This window comes from Rhinoderma darwinii, chromosome 2 (assembly GCF_050947455.1).
Source record: "Rhinoderma darwinii isolate aRhiDar2 chromosome 2, aRhiDar2.hap1, whole genome shotgun sequence".
In the NCBI taxonomy this organism is placed as follows: Eukaryota; Metazoa; Chordata; class Amphibia; order Anura; family Rhinodermatidae; genus Rhinoderma; species Rhinoderma darwinii.
Genome location: NC_134688.1, coordinates 165,230,558 through 165,244,683, shown reverse-complemented (window position 1 = coordinate 165,244,683; position 14,126 = coordinate 165,230,558). Strand labels below are relative to the sequence as shown.

The following is a 14,126-nucleotide window of genomic DNA, read 5'->3' as shown; positions in this document are numbered from 1 at the left end:
TACATTCTTAGGTAACTTAGTTCAGACGTTGCAGAAAATAACTGTGCGGAAATTAGGCTGCGGTGCAGAATTTCCCCTCTGCAGCATGCACATTTTGTTGCGGAGAAGCAGTGGAATTTCACTGCGGATTTCAGCCTTTGCAATGCAAAAACTGAAAACTGCAGCAAGCCCGCTGTAATAATGCAACGTCTGAATTACCTGTCAAATATGCAAATGTTGCTGCAGATTTGTTTCGTAATTTCCACGAATCTGCACCAACATTTGTAGGAAAAATTCTGCCACGGATGAACGTGCCCTAATGTGAATCAAGCTGAAGTAAGATGAAACTAATTTATTAACAGGCACACTCAAATAAATAAATTTGTCGCATCTTTGGGAGAATAGAATCTATGCCAGCCAGGAGCTGGCGTAGATTTCCAATATAATTTCCTCTAGTTTCTGGCTTATGTTATAGTAAATACGGCAGACTTATAGGTGGTCATGCCCCCTTCCGCTAATCTCCTCACACTTTTTTGAAAAGTGGCAAGAGTGATGTAAACGACCCAAAAGTTGTAATTTTTGCGACCTTTGGCCGTTTGAAACATTTCTATGCAAGAAAACTGGCATAGAAACATTGTTAAATTCCTCCAAGGTATATTACCAAGTTAAATTCATTTTTCAATATACAATGATTAAGCTTTAGTTACATAAAACTGGAAAAGTCCTTAAGGCCATCCCCTCTAGAAATTTTTCTTGAACTGTCATTTTACCCTTTTGTAAAAATATAATAAAATACTCAGAATTAAACTCATATGAAGACATATCTCAGAAGAAAATGGAGGAGACACACATATTAAAAAATGTTTTGTCTTCTTGCAATAGTATACATAGAGAAGACATATTTTATGGTGGTTCCTGAGCATTTTTATATTTTTGCTAAAACTAAGTAGAATGGACCTATTAGGGCATGGCCAGACGTAGCTGAATTGCTCTGGAATTCCACTGCGCCCAGTCCGCTGCGGAAATCCGCAGCGGACATTTACTCTATTTCTTTCCACTGCTTTTTAGTTAGGTTCGTGCACACGTTGAGGAAAACTCCGCCGCTGACCATAGGCTGCGGTGCAGAATTTGGGGTCCGCAGCATACATTGGCTGTTGCGAACGTGTACCGGACTTGTTGCACTGTCCAGGGTGCTGAAACAGTTAAACGATCGGCAGTAACTGTTTCAGCACCCTGGACAGTGACTTCCGATCACAATAAAGATCAACGTGTAAAAAAAAATAGAAGTTCCTACTTACCGAGAACTCCCAGCTTCTTCCTCCAGTCCGGCCTCCCGGGATGACGTTTCAGTCCAAGTGACGGCTGCAGCCAATCACGGGCCAATCACTGGCTGCAGCGGTCATATGGACTGCCGCGTCATCCAGGGAGGTCGGGCTGGATGTTGAAAGAGGGACGCGTCACCAAGACAACGGCAAGTATGAACGGCAAGACAAGTATGAATTTCTTTTACTTTTACTAGGGAAAGGGCTGTCCCTTCTCTCTATCCTGCACTGATAGAGAGAAGGGAAGCACTCTTCACCTGAATACGCAACGGCTAATCCGCATCAATTTAATGCCCATTTTAGGCAAAGCCGCAACAGAATCTGGAATGCAGATTATGTGCGGCATTGATGCGGACAGTGTCGGCAGAAACACGCCACGTCTGGCCATGCCCTTAGGGTTATGTAACTTACCAGTTCTTTCACTCTGGATACTCTTAGCCATTTTGTTACTGCTTGTAGTATTATGGGACTATAGGGTAGAATGCACCTTGAAAATTAGTGATATGCCATCATTTTTTATCATGGCAACACCCCTTTGAGACCAATAAAATTGGCAGCATTTGAATCTGGAATAACTAGTTAAAGAAATTGCTATGGGAATGTCCCATTTGCATTTCCTGTTCTTTTTTCTACACAATATATTTCATGGTTATGCCATTTACGCATGTCTTATATTTAGATTCTAGTTAGTACTGAGTATCTTATATTGTTAATTTTTAGAATAGAAGATGTAAAATTACCTTTGATCATTTTCATTCATTTTCCTCACTATAACTTCTAATTAATGTTAAGTATTTTTTGGAACTTTTTATTTGCAATTTTATAGTTATTAAGATATTTTGTTAGTTTATTCAGTTCTTTCAGAACTTGCATTATTGAAGTCATTTTCCGGAAATTTTCTTTACTAACAATTCTTGAACGTTCTTCCCACACGCTTCTTTCTTATCAAAGAAACGGCTGCATATGATGAGTAATCCTCCTCTGACACGCTACATAATAAATTTTCATTTACACATTACAAGAACTTTGAATGAAAAAAGATTTTGAAAAGATGGCAAGTAACGTAATCCCTTGAGATTATGCATGGCTATATAAAATATATTTCTATTTCCAGTTTGCATCTCTATTAAGCTATATAATTCCATTCATGCCCGTTCTGCTTATATTCACAGCATTTTATTGTAAATTTCAAGGTCAAGGATATTATTGCAAGAAGGCTAAAGTGAATACATTAGATGCGCCGAGAAGACCAGTAAATGATTTCTACAAGGAGAAAGAACATCCCTAATGGATCCAATTTCACAATGCCTTATAGAGAGTATCCCAAGTGATTATAAAAGGATTTAAGATGCTAAGAAATTGCTTAGAAAGGTACTTTGCTTAGCTGTTATTTACTAAGTTCTGGTATATGAGCTTACTTTTCCAAAAGTTAACTCATGTCTAAAATTTCCATAATTATACATATAACAAAACCTATAGAAATTGGGGTATGTCTAAACTCCACAAGCAACGTGCGGCCAAATGCTACAAAATACAAAACCTAAAAAAGGCACACTACAAACAAAAATGTTAAGTACGTTATTGGTTAAATGCATGGTAAAACATACAATGGACACTAATGGACATTGCACACAATAAATGTGGTAGCAGCAAGGTTATATAAATGCCTACATCACAGAATATGCAGAGTGAGTATCATAAAATGCAATATGCTTACATATTTATACAACCTTGTTGCTACCACATTTATTGTGTGTAATGTCTGTTTGTATTGTCCATTGTATTTTTTTTTTTACCATGTATTTAACTAATAAATCATCTACGTCTTAATACAATTTTTGTGTGCCTTTTTGGGGTTTTATGCAATTATAAATATGTATAAACATTGATGTACAGATAATTGGCTGATTTAATCATTCATTCAACATATAATATAAAAAAAAAAAAAAAATTGGGGTTGGTTATGTTAGAGCTCCCATTTTGCAACCTAGAATCAGTAATTCAAAGCAAATATTTTATTTGTTTTAAAGGCTATCTACACCTTTAAGAGCATTTATTTTAATGAAATTAATGTATTTTGTGTTTTTCACTTTTGTTAATTTTTTTTGTTACTTTTTAAGATACAGCTTCTATGTATCCTACATACATAGCAGCTGTATCGTTCTAACTCAGTCGATTCCGTCAGTTCGTCTGTGACACACAGGATCCAGCTAATAACAATCGTTATTATCTGGATCATGTGTGTCAGGTGTACATAGACTTTAAGGCGCCACACAACGTTCTACTGTATTGTGACAATTACTGCTTTCTTATTGCTCTTTGACAATTTGGCAGGAGACAGTTCTGCTCTGTTCTCACACTGAACATGTTTTTAGATCTTTGGGTGACAGATTTTATGAAAATAAAAGTCCAAGGAAAAATGGTGGTGAAGCAACCAACCAGATTTCAGTGTAGTCTTTAACTGCAGTGAGTAAAAGTATGATTGGCTGCAGGGTGAAGCCTCCTCTTTCCTTTTTCAAAAGTTTTCATAGCTCCTAGATTTGCCCTTAAGGGGGCCAGGCACCCAAGAAAATAATTTTTAGAATATGGCCAAAAGACTGTGACAAGATCTTTAGTCTTTGGGATTAAAAATGTTATTGGAGTGTGCCTCTCTGCTTCATGCAAGCATGTGTCCAATGCAATGGGGGGGGGGGGGGGGGAGGATAAATAAAAATAAAATATCCTTCTTTTAAGATGACATGAACATAAAAGATAAGACAATAGAGGATGTACATGGAAAAACATTTATTGACTGTGAATTATCCTTTAAAACACTTTGGATAAAGTCCCAGGAAGATATTGTACCATAAGAAATAAAGAAATAACATGTAAACATACAACGTAGTATAACCTCTACTTTAAGAATAAAAATGTTCATTATCAGTTATATACATTTATTGTACATACATTAAATGGCATTTTACCTTTTGGTCAATGTACTTATTTTCCTCAATTCCGGATCGTTTAGAGTGATCACAAGAAGAAGAAGAAGCTGATGGAAGTCTTCTTAATAGGCAGCTGGTGTCTTGTTGTTGACGGTCTATAAATTGCTTCATGAAACTTTCCCTTAAGAAAATAGGAAGCCAAAATAAATAAGGGCTATTCAAATTACAGCAATTGTGTTACTACAAGTATTAGTTTGCATGTCCAACAACAGATTAATTTATTAACATAACTCCAAAATAGAGGAAAAAGGCCATCATACATAAAACTGTTTTAAGATAGTGAGAGTAAATTGTCGTGTAGCCCAAGGCATGTGATGGTAGCCCAAGGCATGTAATGAATACACAGGTGCATGGCGTGTTACAGTACAGTTATCAGAGCTGTGTCTTCTAACAAGCCAAGCACATGTGTCCATCCCAGGACCAGGACAGATTTCTCATCCACGGGAAGTAAACAATGAAGGTTCCTGTGGAATGATAGCAAGCGGAGATCTTGAAAATCGTGAGGAATTGCTACATAAAGTATATCATTATTTAACTTTTCATTATACAATGAATAACTTTTATTTCTTGAAACCAGGATACCGCTTTAACCCCCTCCTGAAGAGAGATATAATTGTACATCCAATTTGCAGGTGCATTGCCTCAAGTGGACGTACAGGTACGTCTAAGCTATAATCTGACACTGTATCAAAAGACATGGTGACATAGGTGTGACAGGAGTTATCTGACACAGCTACCAACTACAGCTCGCCGGCAAAGAATGAATCAGAGTGATCCCTTTGTTAGCGATCACTGTGCAAAGTGACTCACATTCACAGCTGTTTAGGACTGTAAAGAGCAGCTAACCAGCTGTGAGAAGCTCATTCCTGTATGAGAGCTTGTCAGAGCTGGTCCACGACTGTCAGAGAGGCCTTCAGAAGAGGTTTGGGCAAAAGTTACATAAAGATCCCCCCAGATTGCCACACAAGTGCCCCCTACACTGACCCCTGACCCCATCCCCTGACCTCTGTCTCCTGTCACCCCATCTTCTTGTACTGTACAGCGTGCCCTGTATCGCTCCTATAATTTTAGGGAGCAAAGTTTAATTAGGTATAGCGTTAGAGACAATTAATTAGCGATAGCGTTAGAGACAATTAATTAGGGATAGCGTTAGAGACAATTAATTAGGGATTGAGTTAGAGACAATTAATTAGGGATAGCATTAGGGACAATTAATTAGGGACAGCGCTAGGGACAATTAATTAGGGATAGCGTTAGGGCAATTAATTAGGGATAGCATTAGAGACAATTAACTAGGGTTACTGTTTGGGACATTTTAGACAATTTATTAGAAACAGTTTTAGTGACAGTTAGGCATAGTTTTACTAAGAATATATATATATATATATATGTATATATATATATATATATATATATATGAATACACACACACAAACACATACATTTTTATACATATACTGTATATATATATATATATATATATATATACATATATAGAAAAAATCGAGCAAAGAAGCAGCACTCAATAGCAAAAAATGAAATTTATTCACCCAACACAGCAACGTTTCACTTCCTCCAATACTTATTTGAATACATTCAAGGGGTAATCAATATTGAGACCGTTAGGGTAGAGGGAATTTAGTCTATTGATCCACTGAACCTCCCGTTGTTTAAGGATCAATTCCCTATTCCCTCCCCGTTTGAGGGGGGGAACCCTATCAATGATGCAAAATCTAAGTTGTTGTACACTATGACCCATTTCCACAAAATGTCTCGCTACAGGGAGTTCTACCTTCTTTGTACGTATGCTAGTCTACATTCAGTTGTGGTCTCCCCCACATAAATCAAATTACAAGGACATTGAAGAACATAAATAACATAGTCACTTCTGCATGTATAGTAGGAGGTAATCTTATAAGCTCTACCGGTAGTAGGATGCAAAAAAGAACTGCCTTTCAGAATAATCGCACAGCTATCACAGGACAGGCAGGGAAAACAACCGTTCCGTGTCGAGTCCTGTTGTCTACCTCTGCCCTGAACATTCCTTGTACTGACATCCGTCACGACCAATCTGTCCCTTAAATTGCGGGGTCTATGTGAACTGCAATAATGTTGTTGATTTTGCACAGCTCCACGACATCTGCCATCTATGTTTGTTCAGTATCATTTGGGTTGCTTATTGACTCTTTTTATATATACGTTTTGAGCCGTGAATGATAGCTCCGCAACGGGGGAGTTCTGATTCGAAGGTACAGGTTTTTGCTCATTTTCCAGAGATCCCTTAATAGGAGTAATACTACGCGCCTCTGTGTTGATGATAGATCATCGCATTGGTTGAGTATTTCTTCGTGGGACTTGAGTTCTGCACGCTATGCGAGCGGGCGTTCTCTTGTCTCTTGGGACATAAGGTATTCCAATTGAGCAAAACCTACCACTGTGCATCTTATACACAGTTTTCATACACTCCTTCTTGACTAGCGGAATGTGTTATTCACGACTTCATTAGAGGTATTTTAGTGGTATCTCCACCCTGTAAACTGTAGTTCTGGCATATTTGCCCTTAACAAACATGGCGTATTATGCTGCATTGACCCTAACACGACTGTGCGATTTGATGGGCCTCTGCTAGTGATGTAATCATGTCAGCTGTTGCGTCGCTGTGCATCGTCACGGCGATTCAGATCACATGTGATAGCCTTACCCAATGGACAGATAGAGTTGGGGCATGTGCAGTTCGGTGTTTGTAACGCCGGAAATTTTAATTCCACACATGTTCTGTTCAGGATGTCCTTGTTTCTCCAGATTGGTGAGTGCCAGCTATTGTGTATTATAATGTGATTATTAATCAATATGCAATTAATGCATTACACTATTTTATAGGCACGTATGACACTCGTTGGAATTTTAAAGTTCTTCATACCATTTGTCAATGTTTGACTCTTGTATACATATATATAATATTTTGTTACACTGTTACACGGGGTATTTTTTTCAATATGAAGTGTATAATTGCTGCTATTTAGATGATTTGTTAATTGAGCTTTGTGCTCCCTATATATACCTGTGTGTGCTTTTCACTAATTGCTTGAAAATGCTTCCATGGAGGAAGTGAAACGTTGCTGTGTTGGGTGAATAAATTTCATTTTTTGCTATTGAGTGCTGCTTCTTTGCTCGATTTTTTCCATATACCTTATTGGGAGAACGTCACTCCCTGTTATTTGAAGCTTAGCACCAGCTGTTTTTGTTTTTTTGCACAGTGCTGCTCCTATTATATGTTTGTTTCTATATACATATATATATATATATATATATATATATATATATATATATATATATATATATATATATATATATTTATATACACAGTACTGTGCAAAAGTTTTAGGCAGCTGTGGAAAAATGCTGCAAAGTAAGAATGCTTTCAAAAATAGAGGTGTTAATAGTTTTTTTTTTCATCAATTGACAAAACACAAAGTGAAAGGACAGAAGAGAAATCTAAATCAAATCAATATTTGGTGTGACCACCCTTTGCCTTCAAAACAGTATAAAGGTGGATTAATAGGCAGTTTTGTATAGGAGAAGTGAAAATGACGGACTTTGGATTGTTGAATTAAAGGAATTTTACAATGTTTTAAAGAACCAGGCCTCCCTGGAGGCAGCGGGAATCAGTACTCGGTATTCTACTTCCACTGTCAAAATGACACATTTCACACAAGGTTAGAGGCAAATTAATGCGTAAATAAACAACTGTAATACAAAGATGATGTTTCTGGCACTGAAAGTAAGGACATGCAGAAGCTCTGCCTTGAGACATATAACAAATAAATAAGGGTCAAAAAAGCATTGGTGTATCATCATATGAAGCAAAGCTTTGAAATAAAAAATGCTAATAATGTGTGAATTTACTTCACACAGAATTTGCATGGATAAAACAACTAAAGTTTAACACTAAGTAAATTAAAAATTTTGGGGGTTTTCGTTTTTACGGTATTCACCATGCACTAAAAATAACACGTTAACTTTATTTTGCCGGTCAATATGATTATGGCGATACCAAATTTTTATATATTTTTTGATGTTTTATTACTTTTACGAGGAAAAAATTAATTGTTAAAAATAAAATTTATTTTGTGTCGCCATATTCTGAGAGTCATAATTTTTACCTTGAATGAGCAATATGAGGGCTTATTTTTTGCGTAATGAGGAGCATTTTCTATTGCTTCCATTTTGGGGTATATATGACTTTTTTAACACTTTTTATTCCATTTTTTTGTGGGAGATGTGGTGACCAAAAAAAAGCGCTTCTGGGGTTTTAATTTTTTTATTTTTACGCTGTTTGCCGTTCAGGTTAAATAATGGTATATTGTGATAGTTTGCACATTTTCGGACGCGGCGATTCAAGTTGTTATTTCTTTACTAGTCCCCCTAGGGGACTTTAACCAGTGATTGTTGGATTGCTTACATGATATAATGCAATACTAATGTGCATGTCAGAATTCTGATAGGCACCTATTAAGCCCTGCCCCCGGGTGTACAAGGATGGCAGACCAGAGGGCCTTCATTAGGCCCCCAGGATGCCATGTCAATAATCGGAACCCCACAATCGCGTCGTGGGAGGGACGATGCATGTCAGAGGGGGATGCCCCCTCATTCTAATGGCGTAGATGCCGCGGTCGCTATTGAACGTGGCATCTAAGGGGTTAAATATTACATTGTAGTGTCGGCTGTAAGACACGCACATTCTACCGAGCGGGCTCAGCCCGTGAGCCCACTCCATACTCCCCACCCGACCTCCGCTGTATATATACGGCGGATGCCAGGAAGGGGTTAAGGGATGTTGCTTTTGAAAAGAGGTCAATCAAAAGCACACATTTTATTTTTCAGCACAAACTAAGTGTTTTTGTTTTTATAATTGATAGAGACCAGTACCGCACCTGCCATGAGGCGAGGTGAGCCAACAGCCTCAGGCGGCGCCACCTACTCGAAAATGGGGTGGGCGGCATTTTCGGCCAGTGACGGACTGGACTGGGGGGAGGGGGCATGCAGACTTAGCAGACGTGGCGCATGATGGGCACGTGTGTAACACTACTCCTCCTCTCTGACGCTGTACAAAGCATGAGCCGCCAGAGAGGAGCAGGTCTGCAGGAGGAGCGGTCGAGCGAAGAGGAGAAGTGACGAAACGCACAAGGTACGTTCCTGCCTTAACTCGGTCGGCCGAAGCTGCTGGGACCGGGACCCGGGAGTATACTGCAAGGGGGGTCTGGGCATTTTACTGACATCCAAGGGCTCTATGGGGCTGGAATAATCCACCCCATAGAGCCCTCACATCACTATCATGGAAGGATCGGGGGGGGGGGGGGGTTTGACTTACTGCAGAGGGCTCTATAGGGGGGTATTCTGCCCCCCCTTTAGAGCAGTCAGTCAGATGCTCAGACCCCCCTAACCTTGCAGTATAGTAACTAGTCAGGGCACTATGGGGGGGGGGGTTATTCCCCCCTATAGAGCCTTCTGCTGTCAGTAAAACGCCCAGACCCCCCCTTGCAGTATACTCCTGGACCCCCGTTTAAATTAGTGGGGCAGGAAGCCAAGTGCAGTACAGCTCCCCCACAGCACTCCCCCACAGCACTCCCCCCACAGCAGTCAGTACCCTCCTTGCAGTATAATCCCCCCACAGTACCCTCAGTAGTTATTACACTGCAAGGGGGGGGGGGGGTTAATGTGATTGGTGCAACTTTCTAATTACTTTTTATTAAAAATAATCTTTACTTTTTGAGATACATCTGCTTTGTATCCAGTATACAGAGCAGCTGTATATAGCGCTGAATCCTGTATCCGTCAAGTCAGCGGGACTGACGGATTCAGTGTCAGCGGGTCCTGCAGGATCGAGCTGTTACCGATCACATCTCAGTTCATAACTTAGATGTGATCGATAATAGGCGATCTAATGGATTCAGGTCTCAGCACTATATACAGCTGCTCTGTATACAGGATACAAAGCAGCTGTATCTCAAAAAGTAACAATAATTTTCAATAAAAAGTGATTAAAACTTGCACCAATCACATTGAAAGATATCTTTATAATATAATATATATAATATAATAAGTTTTTAAAGGTGTACATAGCCCTTAAACTGTAACTAAGCTTTTATCATGTCATACTGACATGTCAGAAGTTTTCATCGGTGAGGGACCGAGCACTGAGACCCCCACCGATCGCTAAACCGAAGCAGCACAAGTGCTCGGGTGAGCGCTGTGCTGCTTCATTTATGATCGACTTTCAGCCGAGTGAGCAGTGTACGGACTCATAGACTTTCTATTGTGCCTGTGCACTGCTCCAAGGAAAGCCAAACAGCAAATCGCTCACCCGAGCACTTCTGCTGCTTCGTTTTAGCGACTAGTGGGGGGGGGGGGGGGGGGGGTCACAGGGCTTGGACTCCACTGATCAAAACTTCTGACGTCAAAAGTTTTTAAAAAAGTTGTTATACTTTAACCCTTTCAAGACCGAGCTCATTTTGGCCTTCAGGACCAGACCCATTTTTTCAAATCTAACATGTGTCAATTTATGTGGTAATAACTCTGGAATGCTTTTGCCTATCCAAGCGATTCTGAGATTGTTTTCTCGTGACATATTGTACTTTATATTAGTGGAAAAATTTGGTCAATAAATTCATTGCTTATTTGTGAAAAACACCAAAATTTAGAGAAAATTATGATTTTTCTAATTTTAAATGTATCTGCTTGTAAAACAGATAGTAATACCACACAAAATAGTTACTATTTCACATATTCCATATGTCTACTTTATATTTGCATCGTTTTTTGAACATTATTTTATTTTTCTAGGACGTTACAAGGCTTAGTACTTTACCAGCAATTTCTCACATTTTCAAGAAAATTTCAAAAGGCGATTTTTACAGGGACCAGTTCAGTTCTAAAGCATCTTTGAGGGCCTTATGTACTAGATAGACCCCATAAATCACCCCATATTAAAAACTGCACCCCTCAAAGTATTCAAAACAGCATTCAGAAAGTTTCAGAAACCGTTTAGGCGTTTCACAGGAATTAAAGCAATGTAGAGGGGAAATTGACAAATTGTATTTTTTTTGCTGCAATTCATATGTAATAAAAAAATTTCTGTAACACAGAAGGTTTTACCAGAGAAACGCAACTCAATATTTATTGCCCAGATTCTGCAGTTTTTAGAAATATCCCGCATGTGGCCCTAATGTGATAATGGACTGAAATACAGGCCGAAGAAGCAAAGGCGCACCTAGTGGATTTTGTGGCCTCCTTTTTTTAGAATATATATTAGGCACCATGTCGGGTTTGAAGAGGTCTTGTAGTGACAAAACAGTGGAAATCCCCCAAAAATGACACGGTTTTGGAAACTGCACCCCTCAAGGAATTTATCTAGTGGTATAGTTAGCATCTTGACCCCATAGGTCTTCTGCTATATTTATTAGAGTTTGCCTGTGAAAGTGAAAATCCACTTTTTTTCTGAAAAAATATAAAAAAAAAAAATATTTGCAAGGAATAAAGAATAAAAAGCACCCCAAAACTTGTAAAGCTACTTCTCCCGATTACAGCAATAAACTGTGGTACTAAACTGCTGTTTGGACCCACGGCAGAGCTCAGAAGGGAAGGAGCGCCATTTGGATTTTGAAGCGCAGATTTTGCTGGATTGGTTTTCAGTGCAATGTCGCGTTTGCAACGCCCTGGAGGGAGCAAAACGGTGGAAGCCCCCAAAAGTGACCCCATTTTGTAGACTACACCCCTCAAGGAATTTTTCTAGGGGTATAGTTAGCATTTTGACCGCACAGTTTTTTTGCTGAATTTAGTGGAATTAGGCCGTGAAAATGAAAATCTACTTTTTTTCTGAAAAAACATAGAAATGTTACATTTTTACAATGAATAAAGGAGAAAAATCACCCCAAAATTTGTAAAGCAATTTGTCCTGATTACAGCAATACACCATATGTGGTAATAAACTGCTGTTTGGACCCACGGCAAGACTCAGAAGGGAAGGAACAATATTTGGCTTTTGGAGCTCAAATTTAGCTGGAATGGTTTTCGGGTGTCATGTCGCATTTGCAAAGTCCCTGAGGTATCAAAACAGTGGAAACCTCCCAAAAGTCCCTTTAGGGGACTGGAACGAGCGATCATTAAGTCGCTGGTACAATACACTGCAGTACTAATGTATTGCAGTATAATATCATTTGTACAGGCTCCTGTAACAGCGCGATCGCTGTTCCTGTCCATTAGTCCCGGGTGTCAGCTGTAATACACGGCTGACACCTGCAGAATATGGAGCGGGCGCAGCGCATGAGCCCGCTTCATATATAACCCCCCCGCACCACGACATGCTATTAAGTCGTGGTGCGCAAAGGCGTTAATGAGCAGCGGATGCTGCAAAGTGAAAATTAAAATTTTCCACTGATATGCAATTTTAATGCATAATATGTTGTGCCTAGTTTGTGTCATTGAAGACAAATACCTCGTACAATGTTGAGCGGGTTCTCCCGGATATAAAATATCATATATGTGGACGTAAGCTGGTGTTTGGGCACGCTGTGGGGCTCAGAAGGGAGGGAGCGCCATTTGGCTTTTGGAGCGCAGATTTTGCTTGGTAACTGTTCTGTTTGGGGTTTTGCTGGTATTTCAGTTTATGATGTGGGGGTATGTGTAAATTGGGCAGAGTATATCAGGACATAATAAGAGGGTATAATAATTCGGTAAATAAATAATAATCCGTAGATATGTGGCCAGTGTCGCACTGATAAATGGTGCCCGATCTTATCCGGTTTTGGACACTACACAATTTCTGTAGCTATATTCTGAGAGCCAGAACTTTTTTTCTTTTTTCTTCACTGGAGCCGTGCGAGGGCTTATTTGCTTATTCTGTAGTTTTCATTGGTACCATTTTAGGGTACATGTGATTTTTTTATCACTTTTTATTAGATTTTTTTAGGCAAGCAAAGTGACAAAAAAGCAAATTCTGACAATGTTTTTTGTCTTTTTTTTTTACGCTTTTCACCGTGCGCTATAAATGACATTTTACTTTATTCTGCTGGTTGATACGATTACGGCGATACCAGATGTATATAGTTTTTTTATGTTTTGTGGCGTTTGCGCAAGAGTCATAACATTTTTATTTTTCAGTCAAAAAAGGGCTTGTGTAAGGGCTTGTTTTTTGCGGGACGGGTTGTAGTTTTTACTGGTACTTTTTTGGGGTACATGCGACTTTTTGATCACTTTTTATTCTATATTTTTGGAGGGTTGATGACCATAAAAATAGTGATTCTGACATCGTTTTTTAATTATTTTTTTTGCGCTGTTCACCGTGCAGGAAAAATAATATTATAGGTTTATAGTTTGGGTCGTTGTGAACGCGGTCATACCAAATATGTGTACTTATTATAGGAAAAAAAACATTTTTTGTTTTTGTAACTTTTATAACTTGTTTTTACACTTTTATAAAACATTTTTATTACTTTATTTTTTACTTTTTACTTGTTTTACTTGAAGACTGGCAGCACTGATGGCTGCTATAATACATTACACTACCTAGGTAGTGTAACGTATTATAAACTGTCAGTGTGACGCTGAGAGTCACACTGACAGGAAGCTTATGAGGACCTGCCTCCGGCCTAGGCTGCTGTGCATGGCAGACCCGGGGGCCGTTGTATGGCCTCCGGTTCTGCCTTATAACCGACTGCAGCACCAGCAATCGGTCCCCGGGAAAGTTTGTTGTAGCAACAAACTTTCCAGTTTGTTGTAGTAACAAATTTTCCAGTTCGTTGCTATAGCAAACTTTCCCTGTGATCACATGACCGGGACCTGA

The 14,126-nt window shown here is 39.1% G+C and overlaps 1 protein-coding gene across 3 annotated transcripts in view; it reads right to left on the bottom strand.

The window, feature by feature from the left end:
- NALCN (sodium leak channel, non-selective) overlaps positions 1-14,126 on the bottom strand; it is a 722,821-nt gene that overhangs the window by 99,900 nt on the left and 608,795 nt on the right. For all 3 annotated transcript variants that reach the window (XM_075852442.1, XM_075852444.1, XM_075852443.1), the window contains one exon: positions 4,265-4,406. In XM_075852442.1, the coding sequence (XP_075708557.1) occupies positions 4,265-4,406 (142 nt within the window). The remainder of the gene's footprint in view (positions 1-4,264; positions 4,407-14,126) is intronic.